This window comes from Polyodon spathula, chromosome 2, assembly GCF_017654505.1.
Source record: "Polyodon spathula isolate WHYD16114869_AA chromosome 2, ASM1765450v1, whole genome shotgun sequence".
In the NCBI taxonomy this organism is placed as follows: Eukaryota; Metazoa; Chordata; class Actinopteri; order Acipenseriformes; family Polyodontidae; genus Polyodon; species Polyodon spathula.
In genome coordinates this window covers 83,205,647-83,232,794 of record NC_054535.1, presented here as the reverse complement: position 1 = coordinate 83,232,794, position 27,148 = coordinate 83,205,647, and the positions used below count along the sequence as shown (strand labels likewise).

General features: G+C 37.3%; 1 protein-coding gene across 1 annotated transcript in view; it reads right to left on the bottom strand.

The window, feature by feature from the left end:
- LOC121302308 (fibrillin-2) overlaps positions 1–27,148 on the bottom strand; it is a 104,770-nt gene that overhangs the window by 11,823 nt on the left and 65,799 nt on the right. Inside the window, exons 20-48 of the mRNA XM_041232177.1 lie at positions 25,449–25,568; positions 24,563–24,700; positions 22,907–22,957; positions 21,531–21,656; positions 20,333–20,560; positions 19,771–19,896; positions 19,381–19,509; positions 18,851–18,976; positions 16,871–16,996; positions 16,035–16,157; positions 15,652–15,777; positions 14,291–14,416; positions 13,458–13,580; positions 12,144–12,266; positions 9,363–9,488; positions 7,907–8,029; positions 6,923–7,045; positions 6,586–6,747; positions 6,303–6,371; positions 6,078–6,203; positions 5,641–5,766; positions 5,272–5,424; positions 4,652–4,723; positions 3,817–3,942; positions 2,530–2,655; positions 1,316–1,441; positions 879–995; positions 658–786; positions 141–260 (exon numbers count right to left, since the gene is read on the bottom strand). Of these exons, the coding sequence (XP_041088111.1) occupies positions 141–260; positions 658–786; positions 879–995; positions 1,316–1,441; positions 2,530–2,655; positions 3,817–3,942; positions 4,652–4,723; positions 5,272–5,424; positions 5,641–5,766; positions 6,078–6,203; positions 6,303–6,371; positions 6,586–6,747; positions 6,923–7,045; positions 7,907–8,029; positions 9,363–9,488; positions 12,144–12,266; positions 13,458–13,580; positions 14,291–14,416; positions 15,652–15,777; positions 16,035–16,157; positions 16,871–16,996; positions 18,851–18,976; positions 19,381–19,509; positions 19,771–19,896; positions 20,333–20,560; positions 21,531–21,656; positions 22,907–22,957; positions 24,563–24,700; positions 25,449–25,568 (3,615 nt within the window). The remainder of the gene's footprint in view (positions 1–140; positions 261–657; positions 787–878; positions 996–1,315; positions 1,442–2,529; positions 2,656–3,816; positions 3,943–4,651; positions 4,724–5,271; positions 5,425–5,640; positions 5,767–6,077; positions 6,204–6,302; positions 6,372–6,585; positions 6,748–6,922; positions 7,046–7,906; positions 8,030–9,362; positions 9,489–12,143; positions 12,267–13,457; positions 13,581–14,290; positions 14,417–15,651; positions 15,778–16,034; positions 16,158–16,870; positions 16,997–18,850; positions 18,977–19,380; positions 19,510–19,770; positions 19,897–20,332; positions 20,561–21,530; positions 21,657–22,906; positions 22,958–24,562; positions 24,701–25,448; positions 25,569–27,148) is intronic.

Genomic DNA, 27,148 nt, shown 5'->3' with positions numbered 1-27,148 from the left:
AAAGTATACTGTATCTGAGGTAATGGATTCTAATCCTGCTTGGGGAAAACCAGGAGTCCTTCATCTATCAACACCCCAGCAAGGTGTACTGGAACAACTGGAGGTGTCATTTAAATTACATTGATTTAACTTAGCATTACCAATGCAGTTTTCATTCTGAACATCATATCCTGGAGGACAAATGCACCGGAAGGTTCCATCAAGGTTCTGACATGTTCCAGGAGAGCATGTTCCAGGGAAAGTCAAGCACTCATTGGTATCTGTTGAGAAAACAGCAGAAACTTTAATATGTGGCTACACTCAACACCAACTATCTTAGGATAAAAAAAAAAAAAAAAGTAGATTATATGGTTGAAGGTACATCAACATGGTGTGGGTTAGATGTGTGCTGCATAAATGAATTGGCTGAAAGAACTCTGAGCAATGTAAAACTGCCCTAACCCTAACCGCTTTCCTACCAGTTCAAGACAGAAATCTTCATGTGGAACATAAAGGTCCCGGAGTTCAGAAAGAACGTTTTTCTTTGGCATTTTACAGTATAATGTTATTAAATGGACGTTGAACAGCTTATGTTTTTAGCTAACAAATGTATCCTTGTACAGTAAGCAGCACCCATTAGCTGCTTCTGTATACAAATAAAAATATAGAGTTGCTCACCAACACAATTCTTTCCATCAGGTGTGAGCTCATAGCCCTCTTCACACAGACATTGGAAGGAGCCAATGCTGTTGATGCACTGGCCATTTCGACACACCTGCCCATATAAGGTCCTGCACTCATCAATATCTAGGACAAGAAAAAAAAAGTATTATTATTTTTAATAAATATGAATATTACTGAATGTTCCATTAAAATAGCAACTTCAAACAAGGGCTCACCAATGCAGTCGTTGTTGTGAGTAAGTTCAAAGCCTGGATGACAAAGACAGTTGTATGATCCCACTGTGTTCTTACAGGTTCCATTTCCACATGGCTGACGTTCGCATTCATCAATATCTTAAAAAAAAAAAAAAAAAAATGAAAAGAAAAAAGGTCCACTTTCAATGAAAATCAATACATGCACTCAAACAGCAGAGGGCCCTCTCACACTTACTGCACAGCACCTTTCTGTTACATTAGCAGTGTGCCACTATCCTCTTGGCTTTCAGACAAAATTTGCACTTGATTGTTTCTAACACTGGCATCTACTGCATACGCTGGAGCCCAGTGTAATAATCTATTCTCCCACCCAGCTATTCTGTAATGTTGGTTTCCTTGTTTGCGAGAGACACAAAGCACCTGGTAATCACATTCAAGTCAAAGTTTCTTCCACTTACCCATACACATCTTCTGATCTGGGGTTGCCTTGAAGCCATTGTGACAAGCACAGCGATAGCCTCCTTGCAGATCCACACATTTACCATGACTGCACACGTTAGGAATTTCCAGACATTCATTACGATCTTGAAGGCAACAAGGCATTAAACAAGGTTAATACCTCACAAGTATATTCTATTTACCTCTGTGTACATTAATAAGGCACATTTTTAGAATGCTGCCAAAATCCACAGTTGACATTCCTTATTGGAAAGTTTTTGTAAATATTGTATTTTAGCCATTTCCTTCTCTCTGGGAACTCGGCACTTGACCATAAACCTGTAGGCACTGACGTTTTCTCTGGAATGTTTAAACTGGCAGGCAGGTGTGTTTAAAGCAGTTTCTGATTTGGCAAAGCAACACTGCACCTGCAATTTACACTCAGCAACCCGCCTTTGTCTCATATGTGACTTGTGCCTGATGGGTCAGTCAGAGACTTAAAGCTGTTTTGTCTTGCACTTATTTAAAATGTCACACAAAAATGTAATTCCTTGAAGTCTGTGTAATGAACTCTACTCTGAGTCAGACTTATATTTTCTGTGAAGGTAGTTTTAGGACACATCCTTGCTTTTCTTTTGTAAACTGTTTGCCACTACAATGCAGAATTCTCCTGTTACTATGTTACCATATACATCTTCAAGCTCTTTTATGGCTCCAGGATGTGTTTTTGCTACCCCAATAAGATTTTTAAAAACACCAACAGAACTGAACATTTTAAATTGGACTTAAAAGTGTTCTTAAATATGAAAAATCTATTTTGAAGTTATGTCTAATATAAATTAAACGTACATACAGACTTCTGTAAAATATGGGGTGTTAAAACTATTTCCTGGGACTGGAAGTTGGAAAGTTGGAAATTCTGCCAACATTTCTGTTCTGGTATTGCTCAGAGTAAGCTTTAGCCCACAAGGTGTTTTTAATTAAAAAAAATATTTCAGAAATCCCTGATTGTGATGTGATTCATAATACCCAACACTGTCAACATTTACAAAAAAAACAGAGACAAGGGAATTTATAGTAACCTTTTGTTATTCAGGAAATGTTGAAATAATTTCATTAATGACCCGAATTGAAATGAATTCGATTAATCATATGAATCATTCAGTGAATGTGCAAGCCCGATCATCTTTCTTCTAAAGTAGTTGGAAATATACAAACACGAATGATGCTTTACCAATGCAAGCCCCGTTGGGGGAGAGTTTGAATCCATCAGCGCATTCACAGCGGTAGCTGCCTGGGCTGTTGATACAGTCAGCATTGCGTTGACAGAGGTTATCCCCATTGCTGCACTCATCAATATCTGAAATGAAGAAAACATCCACATTACTCGGGCTGCCCACAGAGTAATATTTAGTGCATTTGCTGGGATTTATATTTAATATTAACATTTCAACATTTGCAGTTCTCCTTTTAAAACTTTATCTTGTTAAATGTTTACAGTGATTTGGCTGTGACTATACTATGCATGTGTTACCTTGGGTTTTGCAATGCTTTTCCATACCTATCTGTCATAGTGCCAATAAAACAAGCAAAAAACCACGGGGATACAACTGTCTGTAAGATCTTAGATATTATGTATTGGTGTGACATCTTTAATATTCAAATATCCAGTGGTTTTGTAACCTCAAAGTGCATTGTTTTAATGACCGGAATGATTTGCCTGCTTTGTCTATTCTAACTCATTTTTTTAGTAAAATTTTCCATAATTTAAGATGTTGCTGCCAAGGCTCATCATCTAAAAGATCATATGTGGGTCTCCTTTGTGCTAACCTGCAGTGAGCGTGAAACCGCTTTGTGCAATAAGCGTTGTTTTTATATCTGCACAGCCTTTTCATCAAGTACAAGTTCAGGAACTCTAATATGCAAACTGGACTGACTTGAAAGGAAATACGCCTCATTCTTGTGCTTCAAACTCAAGGCTAACCACATTCAGACCATTCTGAGACCAGAAAAAAAGGAGTCTGTTGCTGTCTGACTGGAACAATCGTGACTGATGCTCCATGTAGAGTGGCTCAAGAAATCTGCAGAAGCACAGGCGGTACAGACACAGACAGAACGCTAATATTATGAAAAGGAAGAACAAAAAAAAGTAAGAATGAGAAACACAGACCAGGCTTTTAGAGTGCAAAAACCTATTACCAACGTTGTCTTGATCCTCTGTCTAATTTGGTTGGTATTGTTCAAGCTTTGAGGTCCAACCAAGACAGCCTCCCGAGTCCTAATTACAAACTGCGTGCCAAAGTAGGTGATGGGAAAGCCAATATTACGCATATATTTTATATAAACTCCAATATCTGCACAATACAGCTGTGTAAGCAGATCAAGAACTGAAATCTATTGCTTCTTTAGATGTCAATTATTGAAGAGTAGTACTGACTTCCACTGTTACATCTGACAAACAGGCATCCAAGATTTTACAAAAAAAAAAAGATGAATGTACATTGTGTATGAATGCTGTTACCTTCACAGACCAAAAGCAGGTCATTGTAGCTGAATCCAGTGGGGCATTCACAGCGGAAGCTTCCAATCTGGTTAATGCAGACGCCATTTGCACAGATCCCAGGGATCTCCCGACACTCATCAATATCTGCAAGGATAGAAAAATACACACGCCTCTTAAAACTCTGACAGTAGTTTAAAATCTATCTATCTATCTATCTATCTATCTATCTATCTATCTATCTATCTATCTATATATATATATATATATATATATATATATATATATATATATATATATATATATATATATATATATAGACACAGAGAGAGAGAGAGAGAGAGAGAGAGAGAGAGTAATGATAAAGTATACTATACTGCAAATGCCCTTGATTTTAATATAAAGTACAGTAGAATTTGGATTATCCGAACATTTCCTTGTTAACCTGTCTTCTTGTGTGTTGTGCTCTTCTGCCCAGTTTGCAATGCAAATGCACTGTTCAGCCCTAATTGCTGGTACTTACAGAACACTTTAGTACTGTAGGTTATATCTTTACAGATAAAGGGGTGAATTATATCTTTTGGAGGTTTCTTGATTTGGAAAGTCATGTCACAATTTGATTATAAGAACAATTAAATTATCCGAACACCTCCCAGTCACAATTAGTTCTACTGTAGTATATTAAAGTATCAGTTATTGTATTATAGCATATTACAGCATAGGTAGGGATTACTGTAATAATACTAAAGTACACTAGTGCTGACTATAGTACTTACTTTATTTTAGCTCTGATTCATAATTTAAGAACACAGAATTAAAAGGAATCAAAAACTAAAATACTAGATTTAATCCTTACCAACAGCTTTTCCAGTGTGGATGTCAAAGGTAAATCCTGGGATGATATTTCCACAGAGTGTGCGATATTCCGCTGTAATACACAGGTCGAGCTGTATCAGTACCAAACTATGATTAACTCCCTGTTAATGTTTTAAACTGGTTTATTTTGTGTCCATGTTAGAATAATAATGCCCAATACACATTCTCTCTCCATGTGCAAGACGAACGAATAGAGAGCTGAAGGGAGTTTTTAGACACATGCCATTACCCACAGGAGAGGGAGCTTGAGGGATTGCTCTTTACCACAGACAGTACTTAAATGAAACCTGACTAAACACTGTTTAACAGTTGTACGGTTTATTACATAAAGTATATATAATACCAAATAGAGGCATAAAGCCTTTTAAAAATGTCAGCGCCCCATTTTGTGTCCCCTGTATGGCAAAAAGGCTTTCAGTAAATCCTGGAAAGACACCAGGAAATCCTTCATTATAAGGGTAAGTATTGGTCCTGTAGTCCAGCACTTAGTGCTACAGCTATACCTCCTTGTCCAGCACTGCTTTTTGTTGTCTTTTTCACTGCTGCCCCATATTAACAGGACTACTATGAATACTCTGTAATGGGCTGCAGTACACTCACATGTTGCAGGGATTGGGCACGCCTCACAGGGCTTATTCCAGGCTTTACCAACATTGTAGGAACAGCAGCACAGCCTCTTGGTGAGATTGAATGCCAGTTCGTTCTCACAGGAAGTTCCGTTGTAGTTTCTGTAGCAAACGCTCTTCCTCATGTCTGTGAAATACACAAAATATTTGTTGGTTGACACTTTCAAGTTGCAATTATATTAAACGTTAGGTAGAATTTTATGAAGGCACTAGCCAAGTTGTTTACTTGACTTAGTGCCTTATAAGGTCTACCTTCAATTTGGATTAAGCGTGTTTAAGTTATGGATGATAGCTGCTAAACATGCAACACATATTCTTCACAGTAGTGTTCAGCGTGACTTACCCATGCAGTTGTTTCCCCCGTTGATCTGCATGTACTCTGGAGGGCAGACGCAGGTGTAGTTACCCAGGGTGTTATAGCACGTACCAGGCCCACAGATACCAGGATAGGTTACACATTCATCAATATCTACAGAGCAAAGACAGAATTATAATTGGTTTTACCACTAATTTAACTCTCATTGTAGAAACAGTTGTTGTATTTCTAGGAAATTGTTTGTGACGCACAATTTTTCAGGTAAAAAACGCATTCTACATTTAAACATATTCAACATTTCACTCAGCAACCCCCCATTCCACACAACACTTGGGTGTTAATAGAGAAAGAAAATCCAAAACAGGATTGAGCCAGTGACTTTTTGGACCTCTTGCCCAGTGAGCCACCAGAATCTTTTATGAAAATAGCTTCAAAAGAAATAACTATTTTACAGCATGTCTTACCTTCACAGATTCGGCTTTCTTCATTGAGGTGGTATCCAGCTGGGCACTCACAATGAAAGCTGCCAAAGGTATTGACACAGTTTCCACCCTGGCACAGCCCTGGCAACTCCTGGCACTCGTCAATATCTACAGACAGGAACATAAAGGGTGTTAGCATCAAATAGAAATACGGGGTTCAATATTATGGTGAACAATGAATGTTCCATCAGTTAGTAGAGTACTTACCCTCCAATATAATCGTAATAGGGTTGGGCCTAAACCCTTCACCTCCAGGGCACAGTGTGTTATACTCAGCTATAAAGACAAACAATGTGTTTATTATAATCTGACCTTGAATTAGTTCAAACAATTAACCTACAATGGTCTGTCTGTTTCACTAGCAACAGAAAATAACAAAGCACACTGAAAAAGTGGACATTCCACCAGTTTCTTAATATTCATTTTTGTTACTTATTACTGTTAAGTAGTGTTGGCATGGCCTTGGTATAATACTTAAAGGTGTGATTACTTGTATTGACAGCCGGGCAGTGTTCACAGGGGTTTCCCCAAGCTCTTCCCTTCGAGCAGCAGCAGGAGGAACGACTGACACCAACCCCGACCTCAACACTGCAGGCCAGGCTGCCGTCTCCACGGTAGCCAAACTCCAGGTAGCAGTTACCAACACGAGTGTCTGAGCAACAGGAACAGATGATTACTTCACCACCATACCAATAACTCTACAATACTCATCGCTGCAGGGCATTTAGCTTTTGTAGAAACAGAAATAGAATTTTGAGTTTAAACCTGTGCATGGCTGAAAAAGTCATGAGAATGAGGATGCGGCCATTTTAAACTAAAAGACTTACCAACACAACCGACTCCAGTTGGGTTCAGCTCAAAATCAGAAGGGCAGTTACACTGATATCCTCCAGGAGTATTCACACAAAGTCCGTTAACACAGTTTATTGGGTCAATACACTCATCAATGTCTGTAAAACAAGCACACCAGTAACTGCTTAACAATCAGTGTTAACATTTAGAATGAAGGAAACAGCAAATGAACCAATGGCTAATGACTTTGAATGTCAACACAAACGACTTTCTCATTTCTTATATTTTCAAGTATGCAATGGTAATGTAATTATTTTTGATGGTGTCTCAAATCTCCGTAATTCTTGTTGTTTTACTTAATATCTTATTTTTCCCCATTGGATACAATTGTTCTTTTCAATAAACTTGTACTAATAATCGTTTTCACATTTTTATAGCAGAAAACAAAACAAAACAAAAAAAACCCACCCCTGACTGTATGTCTGCCGGCTGTGGGGAGTATATCAAATCTGATCCACGTTTGAAAACCGTAAGCACTGTTACAGACTATGGTTCCTTTCCTTGAGGGCTCATTTTTTAATATTCTGTATAACACGATACAGCAGTGAGCCAGGGATATAGGGTCATATAGCAATGGGAATGTAATGGTGACGGCACCAGCCATTACTTCCAGCTGCATACATTACCAACATGATAATTCAAAGAATGCCACCCAAAGCGCCTACAGAATGACTTGTTTATCGTTTAAATTTAAGACCTATAGGTCACTTTAATTCTGGAAGTTGGTGTTGGTTTTCAGCCTTGTTGTAACATGATGACTGGACCACAGTAACGAGAAATAAATAAAGGACATTCTAGCATGAACCAGAGCTGACAGTGTCAGTGACTGTTTCTATAGCAATCAGTTGTCTCCTGGACTAGGCCTCAATACGACATTGAAGGGCGAGTGGAAGACGCACATAAAAGGGCCCAGAAGTTATGTTTCTGGTGTAAAATAAAAATGAAGAGCAGGCGCATACCTGTGCAGTTTCCTCCTGTTCTATCAAGTTCATAGCCATCATCACATATGCATCTGAACATGCCTGGCAGATTCTTACAGGTACCAAATACACAAATGCTCTGGAAGGAACATTCATCAATATCTGTAATATAAGTTAAAAAAGGTTATTAGACACTATTGCTATCTGACATATATATATATATATATATATATATATATCTATATATATATATCTATATATATATATATATATATTATAAACCTATAACTATATATAAACGTTTTGGGGTGTTTAACCGATTACTAGTAAATCGCAGGAAACCAATTGTTACAGTAAATCTCAGTTATAATAAACATTCAAGATTGTTATTGGTTTGTCGCTGATGTCTTTTAATTAAAAACCTAAAGGTGGGAGGTGAGTTTTAAACTTTTGTTTCCATCTGAAAATCCACTTACAATTATTCTGACACAAAGAATGTAGGACTATAATGTCAGAGGACATATGCCATAAAAATGAAACATAGCGTTAGGGAGTCTAGAGACACATAGTACATATCTGAAAAAACAAAAAAGTAAATCTCATGCAAGAGCTGTGGATATTTCAAATGCTCACCAGTGCTTAAAAACTTGCTGGAGGACAATTTACAATGTGTTACCATTTGTTCAGGGTTACTCTTTGCACAAGCATGTGTCAAGCAAAAATAAGGGCAATTTTGTACTTAATGCTTGTTTTATGTAAAATCATTCCATATATTAAACCTTGCCACCCGGTTTTCACTATGCTTTGCCATTTTTACCATTGGAGTCTGCGAAGAAGAAGTTCAGCTTAACCTTCAACACACTTACTGCATGAATAATCCATGACAGGAATTTAAATGATAGCTAGGAAAGCCAAATGTGGTCCACTAGTACTCTCTTCAATTGCAGAACAAGCAAAAGGTTAAACTTTTAAGCATTCTGTGGCTTCTGCTTTTAAGCACTCGAATGCTTCAGAGCTGTGGTTTTCCGCTCACAAACCTTTGGCTGTTTTTTTTATTACAGGCATGATTTATATGGTGAAAGAGTCAATGTAGTCATGATGATAAACGACAGAAAGCTGGTCTTGCTACAGAAATTTTCTGAAAAGGCTGATAGGATTCAACAACTATAGCTATATATAATTGAGGCCTACTTCAGTGCAGAAGGGGGCAGAAGAGAAGAGTCTGTGTGTGATTTTTATTGGAAAACAATTAGGACTTTGAGCCAAGTTTAAACCCAGGGAACTTTGGCACTTGGACAAAGTAACCTTACGATGTGTTATTTTTTATAATGGCTGATTGTCTCAATCAGGCTCAGTTGAAGCAATTTACTTTTATCGCTCTATCCCGCATCCATTCTTGTGCCTGGAGCTTTAGGACAGTAGTGTGTTTTTTGTGGTTTCCAGAACTTCAACCAATGAAATATCACAGGCCATGGGTGAGTTGTTGATGTCCTACCTTGGCAGGACTTGCTGTCTGGAGCTGGAGTGAAGCCCATCTCACACTCACACCGGTATGCTCCAGGAATATTCAGGCACTGCCCATTCTCACAAAGATTCACATTCTCGGCACACTCGTCCACATCTGTGAAGGAAGAGCAAGCAAAGAGCAAGGCAGGTCAGTGCAGAGATTCGCCAAAGGTTCTCATATAAACCTACTTGCCAAAAGACTCATCAAGAAAAATCTGCATCTGTTTTATTGTGCATTGTTCATGGTCTGTGTTTTATTAACGGAAATACCAATGCAAGTTCATCAATAAATGTTGTCTAGGAATTAATGCAACAACATTTCCCAATTATCTGAGATGTGTACAACTGTAGTAAACTTTACTGGATTGTCACAGTATTTAGTTTTTTTTTATTATTTATTATCTAGTAGACTGTACTAGAATGTTATTTAAATCGTTTTTGTATTATTATGACTCTAGAGTTGTCAAAAGTAAGCTGATAAACAACATACATTACCACATGGCAATATGCAAGATTACAAAACACCAGTCAGATTCACAGCTGCAAACTTTGACACGAATGGAGGTGTCAGCAGAAATATTGGTTTTAAGTTAATATATCTTATAACTGGAAATTTGAATGGTATTAAATTTGGCGGATTTGGATGTGTGCATTTGCTGCTGAGTGACAGGCAGGAGATCAAGACAGAGGTTGAAGTTGAAACGCCGGCACAGGCACACAGGAATTCTTAATTACAAACATAAATGAAAGTAAATAAAAATGGTCATGTGATGTTACCAACGATGGTGAGGCACAGAGGACTGCTACAGCAAGCTGTACAAAAAGTGCAAAATAAAACACAGCATAAAAAACTATCAAAATAAAGGTGCCGTAACAACGGCGTGCGCTACTCCCTAACACATGGAGGTCCCGCTCTATACACCTCGCTCACTATACATTAGTGGGATTTACAATCCCTGAACTAATCTTCTCTGTTCAATCACAACCAAACTCAGACTCCCACTACTAGCAGGGCCGTCGGCGGTTTCGCTTCTGATCCCGGGTCACTCTCACGACGATCAGGATTACGCAGCCAGGTCTCCATGTCCGGTAGCGTAACGATCTTTAGCCCGTTGTCCATGGCTTTGCAGCAGCCCCGAGATGAACAAACAGGACCTCTTTATACCTGACGCCGTGCTGGAACACACCTACCTGCTGATTATCCCCAGCTGGCAATCACACACAACAGGCAGGCTATCCCAGGAGCAGCAGGTACTTCAATAAATTAATTACAACAATGTACACACTTATTTAGATATATATACACACAAAACCCACTCTTCATGTGCAGGGCTCCTGCCCTGCTACAGGGGGATTTTTGACTTTTTTATACTTGTAATTCCAAAAACATTTAAATAAATGTTTACTTAATGAAATATGTCTGCTAAAACAGTATCTCATTTACAGTAACTCATTTTAACACCTAAAATGTCACTGATGCAACTTGAAGAACAACAAAGAAGGCCTTCTAAAAATCAGTTACAGTATTTATTGTTCTTATATGGCCTTTTCATGAGACAGGAGCCAGGCCTGCATAAAGCGACTACTAGAATAAGTTTTTGTGACTTTAGCAACAGAAAAGGGGTTTCCCCTTGACTACTCAGAGAACCGCCCTCAGTGAGGTGAGGCCAAACTGTTCGAACTCTAAGGCTGGGAAGCAAGGAACTTTCCCCAATTATGGAAGGATAGAGGACGAACTAAGATCTCCCTGTCTTACTGAGACGTCTAATTGAGAGAGGTCAGACTCGGCTGACGCTCCAAGGCTGCATGGGGAGCCTTGCAATCTATGCAGGGAGAACAAAAGTGCTGGAACAGAGAATAAAGAAATAAGCACATAGAGGGCCAGGGATCTCCTCCCCCAGTTTTAAGAGACACCTTTGATAAGCTGAGTCAATGGCTAGCTCGAAAATTGGGAGTGGGATGACAAAAGGGAGGAGTTTCAGCTCCAACTAATTTTAAGGTATCGGTAAACTTTTACGATAAGAATTTGCTATCTCTCAGTTTTAAAACTTAGCTATGGTTCACAACATAACACAGTGGAATGATCACATAATCACATAGTAATTCTAGGGCAGTAATGCCGTGTGTGAAAACTTTAACAATAAAGCAGAAACAAAAATGCTTTCATTGGGCTCGAAATAATTTCAAACTGGTTGATAGACTAGCAAGCACTGACAATAAACTAATTTATTGAATATTTTGTTTTGCTTATAGATTTTACGATACCTGCATGGTGAGTGTCTTGTTGTAGCTACAACGTATCGACAATAACAATCAACCACAAACAATTTTGGCTGTTACTTTACCCTGCTACAGTAGTAGGCACAGTTTATACTGCCTCTGGGTTTCTGATCACATCATCAATTAACTCCACATTTTTTAAATCCACTGATGGAAATGTCTGGTCTACTTTTAATGTCATATCCACTGTGACATTTGACACATTATGTCCCTTGTCCAGCGCTTCGTTAACCACTCTGCCAAAGGGGGGGATCGCTGTGAGCACTGTATGCAATTCTCTGATTGGTGGAAGTATTATTGCCAATCCAATCAAAACCACCAATAAAGCCAAAATAAAGTATCCACCCATTATACTGTATAGGTTAAGATGTGCTCTGTAATAAAAAATAAACAAAACTTGAACCTTCCAACACCCCTCCAGGATACAGTCTGCGCACCCCCAGTTTGAGAACCACTGCTCTAGAGCATTCAGCTGAACTTTGTGTCATACCTGAACAAGTGTAGCCGTCCCCAGTGAATCCTTCCAAGCAGCCACAGCGGTACGATCCAGGTGTGTTCAGACATCTGGCATTTGGACTGCACTGGTGGGTCCCATTGGCACATTCATCAAGATCTGAAGGGTTTCACAGAAAAATAAATGAACTCGATACCTACATAACACCCAATCATCTATCTATAACATCTTTCTAGTTTAAACAGATCCTCTGGCTGACACCCTCAGTTGGTAAATGTGTCAGCTTAGTATGAAGAACTAAATATTTATGAAATAAATAAATTAACTTTTTCTACAACTTGAAATTAAATGTTTCCAGATACATTTTCTTTCAAACACAACTTACAGTATTTACAATTATATATATATATATATATTATATATATATATATATATATATATATATATTATCATAAATATTATATATATATATATATATATCTCCAATGTATTATTTTCCCCTAACAGTGACACCTTAGGTTTTAGAAAGCAGGCAAATATTTCTAGGGCAAGTCCTTCAGAAAGCATGAAGGAAGAAATGGTTAATAAAATGTCTACTAAAACTGTATTAAGATAATGTCTTTCTTCTTTTTTATGTGATGTTATGATAACCATTATTTCAGGTTATTCAGAAATACCACTGCTGGTACAAATCTACTATTCCCTATTCATAGCCACAGGGATGGAAAAGTGGATCCTAATAATACTTAAACTCAGTAAAATGTCTGGGTCTCCTTCCTATAAATACTTCCCCTTTGATTCAAATCTCAGATTACCAGCTAGTCTTTTATCTCACACATTCTCTGGCAGTAACCTTCTGTCTCAAAAACTGAATTAATGCCTGTCCTGTTCACGAAAGCAAAGACCTTGTCTGCACTCCCTCCTACTACGTGCCCGTTGTCAGACCTATTTGTAATTTTACCCAGTTGTCTTTTTCTTTTGAACCCCAAATGAACCACTGTGAATGCTCTCTGTAACTGATACCACTTTGATATCAATGACAACAACAGCACTTCAAACAGGCCTTTAAACGCTTCAGTGTTTGTCAACGGACTGATTAAAAGAAAAGAAAAATGAGAAGAAATGGAAATTTGTCAAAACAATTGTTCAGTTCATAATAAGATGTTCTGTTGTTTTAATTAAAATACTAATGTTAATATGCATAACAAAGGCTGAACAGAAGAAGGACATGGTAAGCATAATGTACTGGTAAATGTTATTTGTTTGTGGCTCTGATTGCCAGTTGGCAATGGAAGGCTCTAAAAGGTTTAGAAAGTTATTGCTCGTAATGTCGATCTGTTTTGCACTCACCCACACATTTAATGCCGTTTCCTACCCAGCCCTCTTGGCAGCTGCACTGGAAGCTCCCAGGGATGTTGCTACAGGAGGCGTGCATGTCACAGTTGTGAGCTCCAATCTCACACTCATCCACATCTAGACAGGGGAAAAAAATACTTAAACCTGAAACGTTGTTTTAAAGAAAACAGCTTGTGAATGCTAAGACTGCAACGGTAGTAATTTAGTGTCACAGGTGATAACATTCTGCAACAACTTATTACTGTTGTCTGCATTTGTAATTATCAAGAACATTTTACCTAGCCATTGTCCAAATTCTATTGGAAACTCTTCCTGGAATAAGTTAACTTGCTACATATTGTCTTATAAAATAATGCCCTGTGTTTATTTTAGTGTGGGATACAGGAACCATTCAAGAGTGGATGGGGGCCAAACTACCGTGACATACCATGGTACTTATTATCACTATTATAAATATTCAATAGGCATAAATGTTTTTTTTAAAACAAGCAATCCTCTAACAAGCACTGCAAAAAACATGCTTTAAAGAAACTTGAATAGTGAAAAAGGTATTGTATTTTGGACAATTTACTATTAAATGTGGATAATAGGACTTCCATATTATTTTGATTGATGATTCTTCAGTGGGTTGGGATTCTGGCACACTCAACCTATTTATTTGTTAAAGTGGCAGCTTTCCCAGGGGGCTCTAACCTGTTGCTTCTAAATGCTGCAGAGTATGCAGCAAATTCTCTCTTGAGGGAATTATGCATTATCCCTCATATCTAACTGGGAGGCCTAGCAACAGAGCTAGGAACGGAACCAAACAAAAACATGGCTAATTGTACCTGTGCATCCAGTTGTGCCCTTCTTAACCGAATAACCCATCTGGCAATGACAGATGAAGGATCCCTTGGTATTCTCACAATCCCCAGACATGCAGATGTTAGGATTCAAATCACACTCGTTTACATCTGCAGTGGAAGAATTTCAAGAGATTATCTAACAGGTACACTCTTTAAATAACAGAGCCAGCTACCAAGTGCACTTGCTGTCCAAAACTCTTCTGGCAAACTTCAACTGCATCTCTGGTGCCAATTTAAAAAAAAAAAAAAAAAAAATATATATATATATATATTTATAAGAGTTTATCTATAATATATATATATAATATTATATATATATATAGATAGTATATATATATATATATATATATATATATATATATATCAGTGTACAGAACATGGACTTTGACTATTCTCATTTATTGAAACCAATGGACTACAACTGGAGATATTAACACCCGCAGAACTGTATAGCACATACATTTTCATTTCTCCTTCCCCCTTTCCCTCTTTTTTCTTGTCAAAATCTGTCTACATAAACAACAATTTTAATAAAATAGCTCCTGATATTTTGTTTTCTCACAGGACATACAGTACATGATAATGTAATTAGCACTAAGGTACAGAACACTGTAATATAATATAATTATATTGTATAAAATAAATATAAGAATACAAATAATATAGTTTAGTTGAATAGAAGACACTGACAGTTACCTGGTATCTGTATAGTTTTAGAATAAGCAGTGTTATATGATCACACCTTTCTAACAAGCTTTGGCATACATACTAATATTCACTTATTTTTTAAAAACTGTATATTTATTATTTGTTACAATACAAAATACTACAATAAGTGACCCATCATTAAACCCTGAATTTTTTGTTTATTAAAACTAATCCAGTTCTAGAGGCCAGAAGACAATTGTTTAATTCATGACACTGGGTTACAAAATAAAACAGCTGTCCTGGTTACATTATGAAGTATTATAGTATGCTACATTATCCAGAAAGATAGTACCCTAGGTTACAGATAAACTGTAGTTTGGATAGCTGTATCAGCTTTTTGTATTTTTTTGAACGGTGTTGTCTTTTCATGGAATCTGCCCAAGGAATCCATACTGACATTGATTTCAGATCTGAGTGGTCTGTAATGCAGCTATGGGACACATAATTCCATAAGCAACACCCTAGACAAACCAAAACAACTCCAACCCCAGCAACAAACACTTATGGTGTTGACAGGAAGTACTGCACTATGTTCAGACATTCCCCAGAGGTTTTCCTTTTAAACATAATTGATATAGATTTAGTGTCACTAAAATTGTTGCTTCAGATTACAAATAATCAGTGACTATACATACCTATACACGTCTTCATATCCATGGATGCCATGAACCCATCAAAACAGAGACAGCGGTACTCTCCAGGGATGTTAGTACACTGTCCACCATCACAGATATCAGGGCTATCCTCACATTCATCGATATCTGTGCAACAAAGAGCAGGTAAATGGGCAATCACTTAACCTTTAAAAGTATTTCAGCTCCCCTAAAAAAGGCCTTTATAAAAACACTGCCTCTTCATAGTCATGTCAGGTTCGTCTGAGGGAAATTTTTCAGTAAAAAAAGTTTAAGACAGACTATTAGATATAAATATAATTTATAATTTAGAGCTAGCTATTGTAGTTGATGAGTTTGATGGCTGCTGTTCTGAGCACATCTGAAGGGTCCAGCTAGGTGTTTACCTCCACAGCTCCTCTTGTCTGGCATCAGGGCGTAACCCTCATTACAGCTGCACTCATAGCTGCCTTCTGAATTGCTGCACTGGGTGTCACATCCTCCATTTTTAATTGTGCACTCGTCGATGTCTGAAACCAAAAGGAAGCCCCACGTATAAAAATAACATTCAACTACAATATAAGACGAGCCAACACCAAGAAGTAACAGCAAGCAGTGCAAGCATGCTGTACACACGCTTACAACAGTACAATGATATTTTTAATCCCAGTAGGGAATGTATGGTGGAAGCCTCCACATGTACATATGACAAACTTAAAATTTCATCTTAACTACAGCTCAGTGGTATTGAAACTTATGTGTACTGGCCTGTCTTTACGAGCTTTGTTTTAGATGGATTAGGAGGAAGTTTTATGTTTTCCTTTTTGAAGGGTCAAAATAAAGCTTAATCATGTATCAAAATGGTAACTTGTGTTTTAAAGCATTTGTTAACAACCCACTGTTCTGACAAAATGAATTTTCCTGTGCCAGAACCTTTCACTTGTGCAGATGGAAATAGCTGGAAATAGCCTTCTTTTTTCCATATTATTTATTTCAATATTTTACATGAGTAATGGTTGCACAGTAAGCTAAACATGTGGACATCCCAGTGTTATGAAATGCTGCTTCATTGATTTGTACTTTCGGGTCAGCACAAACAGTTAGTTACAGATACTGTCTGGTAACACGTCTGCCATAGAAACTGAAAGTAACAACATAACAATAGTAATTCCACTGATACGTGTTTATTACTGACATAGTTTACGTGTTCCTAGTTATTTAGATAATCAACAAAAAATCTTACCAACACATCCCTGTCTGTCAGGAGTTGCCTGGTATCCAGGATTACAGGAGCACTGATAGGAGCCGATCATGTTCACACACTTCCCGTTCTTGCAGAGGTTGTCACTGAGATCACACTCATTGACATCTAAACAATACCAAGAGCATTACAAAAAAGTTACAATGTGCAAGTAGAACTTCTTGATATTTCAGCTTGACTTCTGCACTATGAACCACAATCAGAAATGACACCTTCATGAGCAGTCTCCTTGAATTAATGGATATGGGACCCGATTCATAAAAGTTCTTGCTGACTGCAGTATTAAAACAAATTTAGTTTAAAACTAACATAAGTCGTCCATATTGTAATTCATAAAATGATCAGAGAATATTGGTGACTGTCGCAAAGCACTTTATGAATGGGTATACAGTCGTTCAAGAATGAAAATCAGCCTCTTTTTGATTACATTATTAATGTTCCCTGGGAGGCGTTGGTAGATATATATCCAATATATATTGGTAAAAATACAATAAATACTTAGTATTTTTGTTTTGTTTGGCAATGCAGGTGAAGCATTTTCATACACACACATAAGATTTCCATTCTTAACTGCAGGACCAAACAAACAAACAAACCAAAAAAACCCTCCCCTTTGAATACTGAAAGGCTAATAGGAGGGAAGGGCCTAATCATGTATTACATATTGCAAAAAAATATGAAGTCATCAAACATATTTCTTTTTTTACCTATGTAAAATGAACAAATTTATTTGACTCAAGGTAAATTCAAACAAAAATCACTCACTACACTAATTTCTTCAAACAAACCAAAAATTGTTCCTAGCTTTAGCTGTGGCAAAGTCATGAATGATGTCATCGTAATTCAAAGACCAGACAATTAAATTCTCAATGCTCTAGAGGGACAAAGCACTGAGATGCTCTTGAGTGGCTCGGAGGACATTTTTTACCCTTTTTAGAAGAGAGAAGAAATGTTCTCTGCTGCAGTTAGTGATCAATTCTATAAAATATATATATATTATAATATATATATATATATATATATATATATATATATATATATATATATATATATAAGGTAAAAGCTATCTCTATTTAATGATAGTAGGTATTGCTAGCAATAGATTTTAAATTCTGTACACAAAAGTAGTTTACAAAATCAAACTTTATGTAAAGGGTGATACAAACAAATATTAAACTTTACAAGATCTACAACTTTTGTTCATAGCATTTTCTGGCAATTTAGTTTTAGAAAATCGTGCTGATTTTATTTTTTTAGATCATAAAAGTAAATACTATTAAATGGTTTATTACAGTAATTCTTAACTTTTAACATAAATATTCGAAAATCTTAAAATAAACATAATACAAACATGGAAATGTACCTTGATTTTCAAAGAATCGATTCGTCTGACCACAAGGTTCCAAAATGATGATTACGAATAGGGTTAAATAAAATCTTTAGAATGTAAAATGTCTGCACAATAAAAGCCTGCTGAGGCTGTCGTTAGTTTAGACTTGACTGTAGAAAGCGTTCAATAACTCCTGGTTATCGGCAGCATTTTGCTGTCGTTCACTCTTATCAATAGCAGGTTGATGCTCAGGACCGATGAAAAGTTGCTAATGAGATAATCGGTAACCTTTCTCTCAAAAAAACATGCCTTCATAGACAAAAATCATTGGGGCTTAACAACGCATCTGAATTATCTCTTATGAACAGCAACTGCCATTAGACAGGCAGCCATGGACGAAATCCGATCATGTACTTCTGTTTTCTCATTTTGAAAGGCGTTATCCCTTTATGAATAGACCCTATGAAGTCTAAACTTAATCCAAAAAAAATACACGGCAGCTATCAAGCCATTTCTGCTCTGTGGATAAATAAGCTTGACTCACAATTGTCAAAAAATATTATGGAATGAAAAAAGTACCCAATTTTAGCGCATGCTACTGCTGAAAATTTCAAAAGCTGGCGTGCCCTTACCAACACAGGCATTTCCGTCAGGGGAAAGCTGGTGCCCTGGGGGGCAAATACACTTGTAGCTGCCTTCGGTGTTTTCACAAGTCCCTCCCCGGCATAGCATGTGGTTACGCTCACACTCATCGATATCTGAAAGCAACAGCAAAAACACGACCACCACAGGGTCACAGAGATATAACTGTGGTTCAGCATAACAATTTAGTGATTCATAGAACGCATAAGAAAGATCTAAGAAGCTAACCTCGCTATGAATGTCAATCGGTCAGTAATTTATCTATTAATTCATCTCAAATCCTGTTTAGTTTTGCCTCTAACAATCCCATCACTCCTGTTGTCTGTTAATCCGTCTCTCTGACCATCTATCTGATTTGGCAGCTGTCTGCACCAATCCATTTATCTGCTTGTCCGTCCCTACTCTTTTCAGTTAATAGATATCACTTAAAGTTTTGGTGGACAGCTTTTTGAAAGATGCACATAGATCCCTGAAACAAGATAGAAGGTTAAGGAAGCAAGCAAACCAGAGCCACACTTACCCATACAGTTCTTCATCATCATGAACCCACTTTCATATCCTTCAAAGCACTCGCATTCAAAACTGCCCGGAGTGTTGACACAGGTACCACTTCCACAGAGGTCAGGGGAGATTCGACATTCATCAATGTCTAGACAGAAAGGAATCCCAATGTATTATACATCAGACGACTGGGAAGGAATTTACTTTTTAGATGCACATTTCTGACATCCACAAAGTTGATTTAATTTCTTTTTGAATGAGAAAAAATGTACAGTATATGGGCAAAATCAATAATATGTAAGCAATACACTTTAAAAAAAAAATTACTAGAATGGGTAAACACATCTATGTAACAATGAATGACATACAAATCTATGTAACAGTGGACCACTGTGATAACATGACTCACCAGTACAATTTCTCTCCTCCATATCCAGTGCAAATCCACTGTCGCACCTGCATCTAAAACTGCCAATAGTGTTTCGACATTTGCCATAGCTGCAGATGCTGGAAAATACTTTACATTCATTAATATCTGTAAAAAAAAAAAAAAAACATAAAAAAGAAAAAAATGAAAGTTCAATTCAAGGTATTTTGTTATGCTTTCTTGCCCGATTGTACAAACCATAAATTACAAATCCAGACAAAGCACAACTACTTTTTATTAACCTTGATTTGCATGAAAAACACACATACCTTTAAGATGAGGTTTAAGCCAATTATTTTTGCTACATTAACAAAGGCTGTGGCTCATTGAATTGTTAATGGGTGGTTTCAGTGCTCCATAAACAGTGAACGCATTTAGGACATTTCTACTGCTCATCATTTTCTGGATGTTAAATACATTTGCTATGTAGCAAGCGTGTTTTACAGTAAATACCTGTTTTTTATTCACAGTACTTGAAACAGTAATTCTTTACACCACTACAGAAGCACTCATGTACTTTCTCTGGAGAATCCCCCTGACTTACCTTTGTAGAAGGGTCTGCCTGTAAGAATGTCCCCTCTGTTGGCGAAGCCTGGTCCTCTGGGGCAGATGGCCTCGTACTCCTGGCTGCCTGGCTCAGGGCAAGCCTCACATTCGGTGCCCCAGGCAGAGCCAATGGAGCAGCAACAGGCATCCATTCGGAATTTGCCAGCCACTGGTTGAGTGCATTCATCCTCGTCAAATGTCAGATAGCACTGCTCTACACGTACATCTGAAAATGGGAACAGGTAGTTTATTCCACTGTCGGGTCACAAGCAACGGGCATCATTATTTCAGTAAAATAACCCAATGCAGTTGGAATTACATGCTAGATAACTGATTAAAACTCAGAGCCCAGAGCCATAATTAGAGGTACTTCAAAATACTTGATGTGGAGGGTATTTTGGCTATTATAAACTGAAAAAACATTTATGTACTGGAATTAAATCATTTGCTTAATAACTAATTAACACAACATAAATAACGTTAACACTTGTTAAGAGGTTCTTAATCTTATAAATAAATAAATACATAAATAATGATAATTTAGCACAGCTCATTCAAACAAGTAGCCATGGTTATGAGTTAACATTTTATTTCTGTGAAAAAGCCCTACCTTTACCCTCCAGGTTGCTACAATTAGGGGTTTCAGTGTGTAACCAGAGCTAATACTTTGGCGTTGTAGAACCAACCAACCATCAAACCATCCCTAATAGGGTGCTATTAGGCCAAGATTGTCCAACACATTTCCAAATAGGATTACTTAACTTGTGGGATGGTCAGGAAACTGGCCCAAATGAGCAATACTGTATTTTTTTAATTAACCACAGTTGGCTGGCCTGGGTTCTTTATGGTTTACAGTTGTTTCTACATCAAATGGAATATAGTTGTGCTTGGTAGTCTGTTTCTCAACACAACACTAAAAGAAATCTTCTTAAAAAGAGACATTGGGGACTTACAAAACAGAAGTCTACAAGATACTCTGCTGCACACATATGGTTAAAACATAAAGCTGTTATACTATGCTAAAAAATGAAGAGGCTCGATGAATGTAGAGAAATAAAGAATATTTAAAATGAGAACTAAAAATGTGAGATTTTTTAGTTTCTGAATATTGTGCACTCGTAGGTTTTTGCAGTTTATACAAATATTTACTCAGTTCCGACAGGCATTTTAAAAGAAGGGCATATATTTGTTCTTACCAACACACATTCTGCCTGTTCCATCCAATGTCAGGCCTTCAGGGCAGTTACACTGGAAGGAGCCCTTTGTGTTCACACAGCGACCGTTGGGACAGACACCCGGGAAAACTTCACACTCGTTGACATCTGTAAGGGGTAAGAAAGAGAAAAAACACTTTTAGACTTTTTCCAACAGATCTGTCCACTCACACTTTCACCTTATCAGCAGTTAATTTTTATTTGATCTGGACACTGATTCATTGATAAGCTTGACCTAGAGGGCCTTGTAGTGTTTACACTTTACCTATAACTGGATCAGGAACAATCCCATTGCTGCTGTTAAAATGAAGACATATGCCCTCAGGAACACAACACATACGAATTGAGCACACTATCACAGCAGCAGAAACCTGCTAGCCATTAATACAATCACTACAACACCCTTGGTACCCTTCAGCAAAACTAAGCTGTAGGTACATATAATCTTCAAACAATGTTATGAACAGCTGTACAGTTAAGTAAGTAGAATGACAAGTATTATTTTAAACCTGAATATGTTATCTAATACAATAATCTTTAGGAGTCCATTATCATAATATCAGTAATTTTCTGTAAGTTTCCAGCTTAAAAACGCTGCTATTGCAATGGTCCCAGAAAGTTTCTTCTCATTGCTTGCATACGATTTTTAACCTTTTTCTTTCCTCCAAGGAGACATTTTCATTTTCTTTCTTTTTTTTTTTATTTAGCCATTGCCAATGGTTTTTTACCCTGGTTTTCTCCCCAATTTAGAATGCCCAATTATTATTTTTATTCCGTTCACCGCTGCAACCTCCCAGTGACTCGGGAAAAGGAGGCTGAAATGCACGTCCTCCGAAACATGTTCTACCAATCAGAAATTTTTCCCACTGCGGATCCACAGCAAAGCAACCAGGCCTATACTGCCGGAGGACAACACAGATCTGGATGGCTCCACTGTAGACTATCAGACACAAGTTTCTCAGATGTGCGGTGAATCACATATTTCTCCTGCCGACCTAAGCCTTCTCTACCCAGGCAGCACTCGGCCAATTGTGTGCCGCCCCCCAGGAACCCCTGGTCACGGTCGTCAATGACATAGCCTGGATTTGAAACTGCGATCTCCAGGCTATGTCTTGTCCCTCAACCTGCAGTCTCATTAGCAGGAGTCACCTGTTAATAGGTCACAGCTACTGTATATTACAGATTGCTATACATTGTGTAAACAGTAACTGACATAGGATAATCTTATGCAATGTAGGTATTTCATTTCAGTAAATAAATGTAGGTGTACATCACTACCAATTGAGTGGTTAACAGACATGAAAACAAAATAGATGTTCAGCCATAAAAATTAAAACAAAATAAATAAAAATACAAACCTTCACAGATAACCCCCTTTGATCTAGCGTAGCCTCTTGGACAGGCAGTATCTGTAAACAAACATAACCGTATCTTTAAAACTATACAGTTTTTGTATGTTTAAAACATTTTAGGCTTTTGTACATAGATCGGGTCAAACTTAATTTAATTATTCTAATATTAGCAGTCTGAATTATTCACCAATAACCAGAAACCTTACTCAACAGTTCCTCTCAGGAAGAAAATTACAACAAAACAGAGGCCGGAGTGAAGAATTTTGTGGTTTGGATTATCATTAGAGCTGCTGCCTTAGATTATAATGGTTGTGATTCACAATCCTACACAATGCTAAACAATTCCTATTTTAAAACTAATACCACAAATACAAATCAAATAGCATCAGACAGTTCCAAACATTACATTACCAAATCATATTTTCAAGGGACATCAGTCAGCCGTGAGCAATAACTGGAATAAGGTCAGACCACATTAAACAGAGACTCAAAATGTGTGGCTAATGTAGGCTTGCTGTCAAGAGGATAGATTATATTTCATATTCAGTAACTTTCCAAGTTAATGCTAATATCAGAAACATAGCAATAGGCTTACTTTATTTTTTCTGTTGCATACCACACTGGGCTGATTTTTACCCACAAATTCGTTTAATGAAAGTTCAAACAAACTAAGCACTACAGCTAGAAGCAGATACATGAAAAACACACTGTTAGAAATCTTCCAACTCCTCAGAAACCTTGTCTACTCTCTACTCTGCTTTGAGATAACTTGGAGACAGACATATTCACACTTTATGGAATGCCCTTCCAGCTGAGACAAGACAATGAACTTCTTCTCTGTAGAGATATACTGTACATTTAAAAAAAAAAAAAAAACCTGCCTGTGTACATTGATTTAAGACTTTCTCATAAACATAATTACAAATTATTAGTTCTACTTAGAATTATAATACATACTGAAGCAACTCAAAAGCAAAACGCAATAATACTTGGTACTATATACTGTCGCTGGATATGTATTGTTTTATGAGCAAATAGTAAACAAAAACATTATCCCTGCAATTTATTATGCTCAAAGTCTTCACTTGCTCCTCACATAACATTCAGTAACAGAAGTTACAAATACATAGATGAGCTGATACTTACATGTTTCATTAGTCAATGTCAGCCTAAGATAAGCACTACTCTATTTCAAACAAAACCATCAAGCATTGGTTAATGGTGACAATATCATTGAGTTTCACATTGTAGACAGAAGCAGAATGGAAAACCTGGCCCCTGTCTTAACCCTGCCTCATTCATTCACATTTTCTGAGGTATTATGCTTTTCAGGAATAAAAGAGAACTCTTAACAAATGAAGTTTCAGGGTTGAGAAGAGATTTGACATCATATTTCAAAGCTAGCTCGTGTGAAAAGCAATGAACCTAATCAATTTCTTTAACAATATGATAAAAGCTGTAGATATAGGTGACACTCTAAAGTATGACATACAGCCAATATATTTATCCCCGAGGGACAATGACGGGGGGTGGGCAGTAATAGCTGTTTGATCGGAAGTTTACTTCAGTTTCAATGACTGCATTTCAGTGCTGGGTAAAGCTAATCATCAGCCTTCTGGGTGTCGTGAGGACACTGTTCTTGCATCCTGAATGAGGATGTACCTATTTCACAGCGTTCACATGGACTGCCCCAAGCAGCTCCCAGAGTGGCACAGCACTCAGACTTGAGCGTTGCCCCGTTGATGTTCACCTCACAGCGGCCATCCTGGATATTGAGCCAGCACGTTCCCTTCAGGCTGTCTGTTGCGGCAAACAGAAAACAAGTTAGTTAGTCTCCATTACATTTGAATTCATTAAAATTAAATCAACTTTTGTTTATTGATACAAAGACATGTAAAATGTTTAAAGCTGGGAATACATATGAAATTAAGTCAAATGAGGATGCTAGATTACTAATATTACTGTCATTAACTTCAAAGTCAAAGTATATATATTTTTTTTTACTGTTGAAATAGTCCTAATCTAGAAATAGCTACCTTGTACAACATGAAACTTTATAGTTATGTTCCTTTTGTTTAAAGTTCCTGTGTCCAATTAGAGTATGTTAGACTGTAGTCATGTCAACTTGGATTCTAGACCTGTACGATCATAGAACTTAGTAGTTACTACTTGACGGAGGAGATGTCTAATGAATATCAAATGCTGTAACCACTCCTCAATCTTGGCCAGAATCCAACCAATGCCCAAACACTTCTTAGCAAGACTAAACTCAATACCTCGCTATTTTAGTTCCTCTGTATGCAGGACTGAAACTGACCTACAACCTATTAGCAGCAATTACACTTATAAGTGTAGATATCTGGGTTTTGTCTGTTTTTACATATATTTTATGACTTCTAATATATTTAGCATTTGGTAGTTTTCTCTAATCAAGTTGGCACAACAAAGAGTGCACAAGAAATACATTCTCAGCTTGATCAGAGGTATTCACACAACACTTACAAACACAGAGTATGGTTGTAAGACGTATCAACCCATAATTTCTTACCCACGCAGATCAACCCAGTAGAATCTAGTTTGCTGCCAGGAGAACATTCACAGGAGAAGGATCCAGCATTGTTCCTACACACTCCATTAGCACAGGGACTGCTGTCACATTCATTCACATCTGAAGTTCAAGAAAAAAAAAAAAAAAAAAAAAACTGTTGTTACATCTGCAACTGGTAATCATTAATATGAATTATACTATTTTTTCATTTTTATAATTCATCCATTCATTCCAGTTTCTCCAAATGTACACAAACACACATAAACAATCACAAAAGTAACCCATTACAAAATAGCCTTGTTTTATAAGGTAGGCTTCTACTCGATTTGTGATTCTATATGATTACAAGTGCACCCCACCTATCAACTAGTAGTGGTTCCTTACTTTACTCACAAGCTATAACTAAACAAACAATGTTAGAACAATGATTCTAATGTTCTGATAGGGACACGATTTATAAATTACAATATATTTATCTGAAATTAAATTTGATGTTTCCTTTTACAGTACTGTACTACAATACAATTTCAAGCCAGTGCCACACTGACCACAATTACAAAGGATTTATTGGTTCCACTAATTATTACTCAGAAAGACTAATGGGAATGAAAAGAAAACTGTCAGTCACTAACTTAGACCCAAAAGCGATTGTGAAACGTTTTACCACGACACTGTGTCAATCCTTTAGTCAGCGCACTTGCAAGTGGAGGTTTCACATTTTCTAACATTAAACAGATGTTTCTATACAGAACCCAACTGTATTCCACCTACTGGCAGTAGTTTTAGAAGACAAACATCCTGTTGTGAGTGCTCCGATAGCATTGTTAAACTTCCAGGAAAATGTAATATTTAACCACAAACTGGCAATGTCATGAAAACCAAAATGAGGTGATTTGAATGCACTGCACACAGTAATAAAAGCATAATGGTCTCCACTTTGTTCTCAAGCCAGAAATCTTAATAAGTTCTAGGTAATGCAGCAATATAGAGTTTTTTTCCACCACAATAATGGAAATGGATCAATAATTAGATCGAGAATGGAAAAAGCATCTAATTGGTAAGGCAATTTTAATATGAATGCGTCAATTCTCACCAAATGGTAACACATTTCACAGAAAACAATATAAAATCTGGGAGGTCACAAAAGCCACATATGGGATGCATACAGTGCAGGGTACAGAATGGGGGAGCTTTATTCAGGATGACATTGTTCCTTCAATGATGGCAAGTCGTCCAGGTCCTGATGCAGCAAAGCATCCCCAAATCATGACATTACCACCATCATGCTTGACAGTTGGTATGAGGTTCTTACTGTGGAATGCAGTGTTTGGTTTTCGCCAGACATAACGGGGCCCATGTGGACCAAAAAGTTCCACTTTTGACTCATCTGTCCATAGAACATTGTTCCAGAACTCTTGAGGATCATCCAGGTGCTTTTTGGCAAACTTGAGACAAGCATTCATGTTCTTCTTAGTAAGCAGTGGTTTCCGCCTTGCTACTCTGCCATGAATCCCATTTTTGCCCAGTGTTTTTTTGATGGTGGAGTCATGAACACTGACCTTAGCCGAGGCGAGAGAGGCCTGCAGATCCCTGGATGTTTTTCTAGGGTTTTTTGTGACTCCCTGGACAATTTTACGCCTTGCTCTTGGAGAGATTTCGGCAGGACAGTCACTCCTGGGAAGATTCACTACAATCCCACA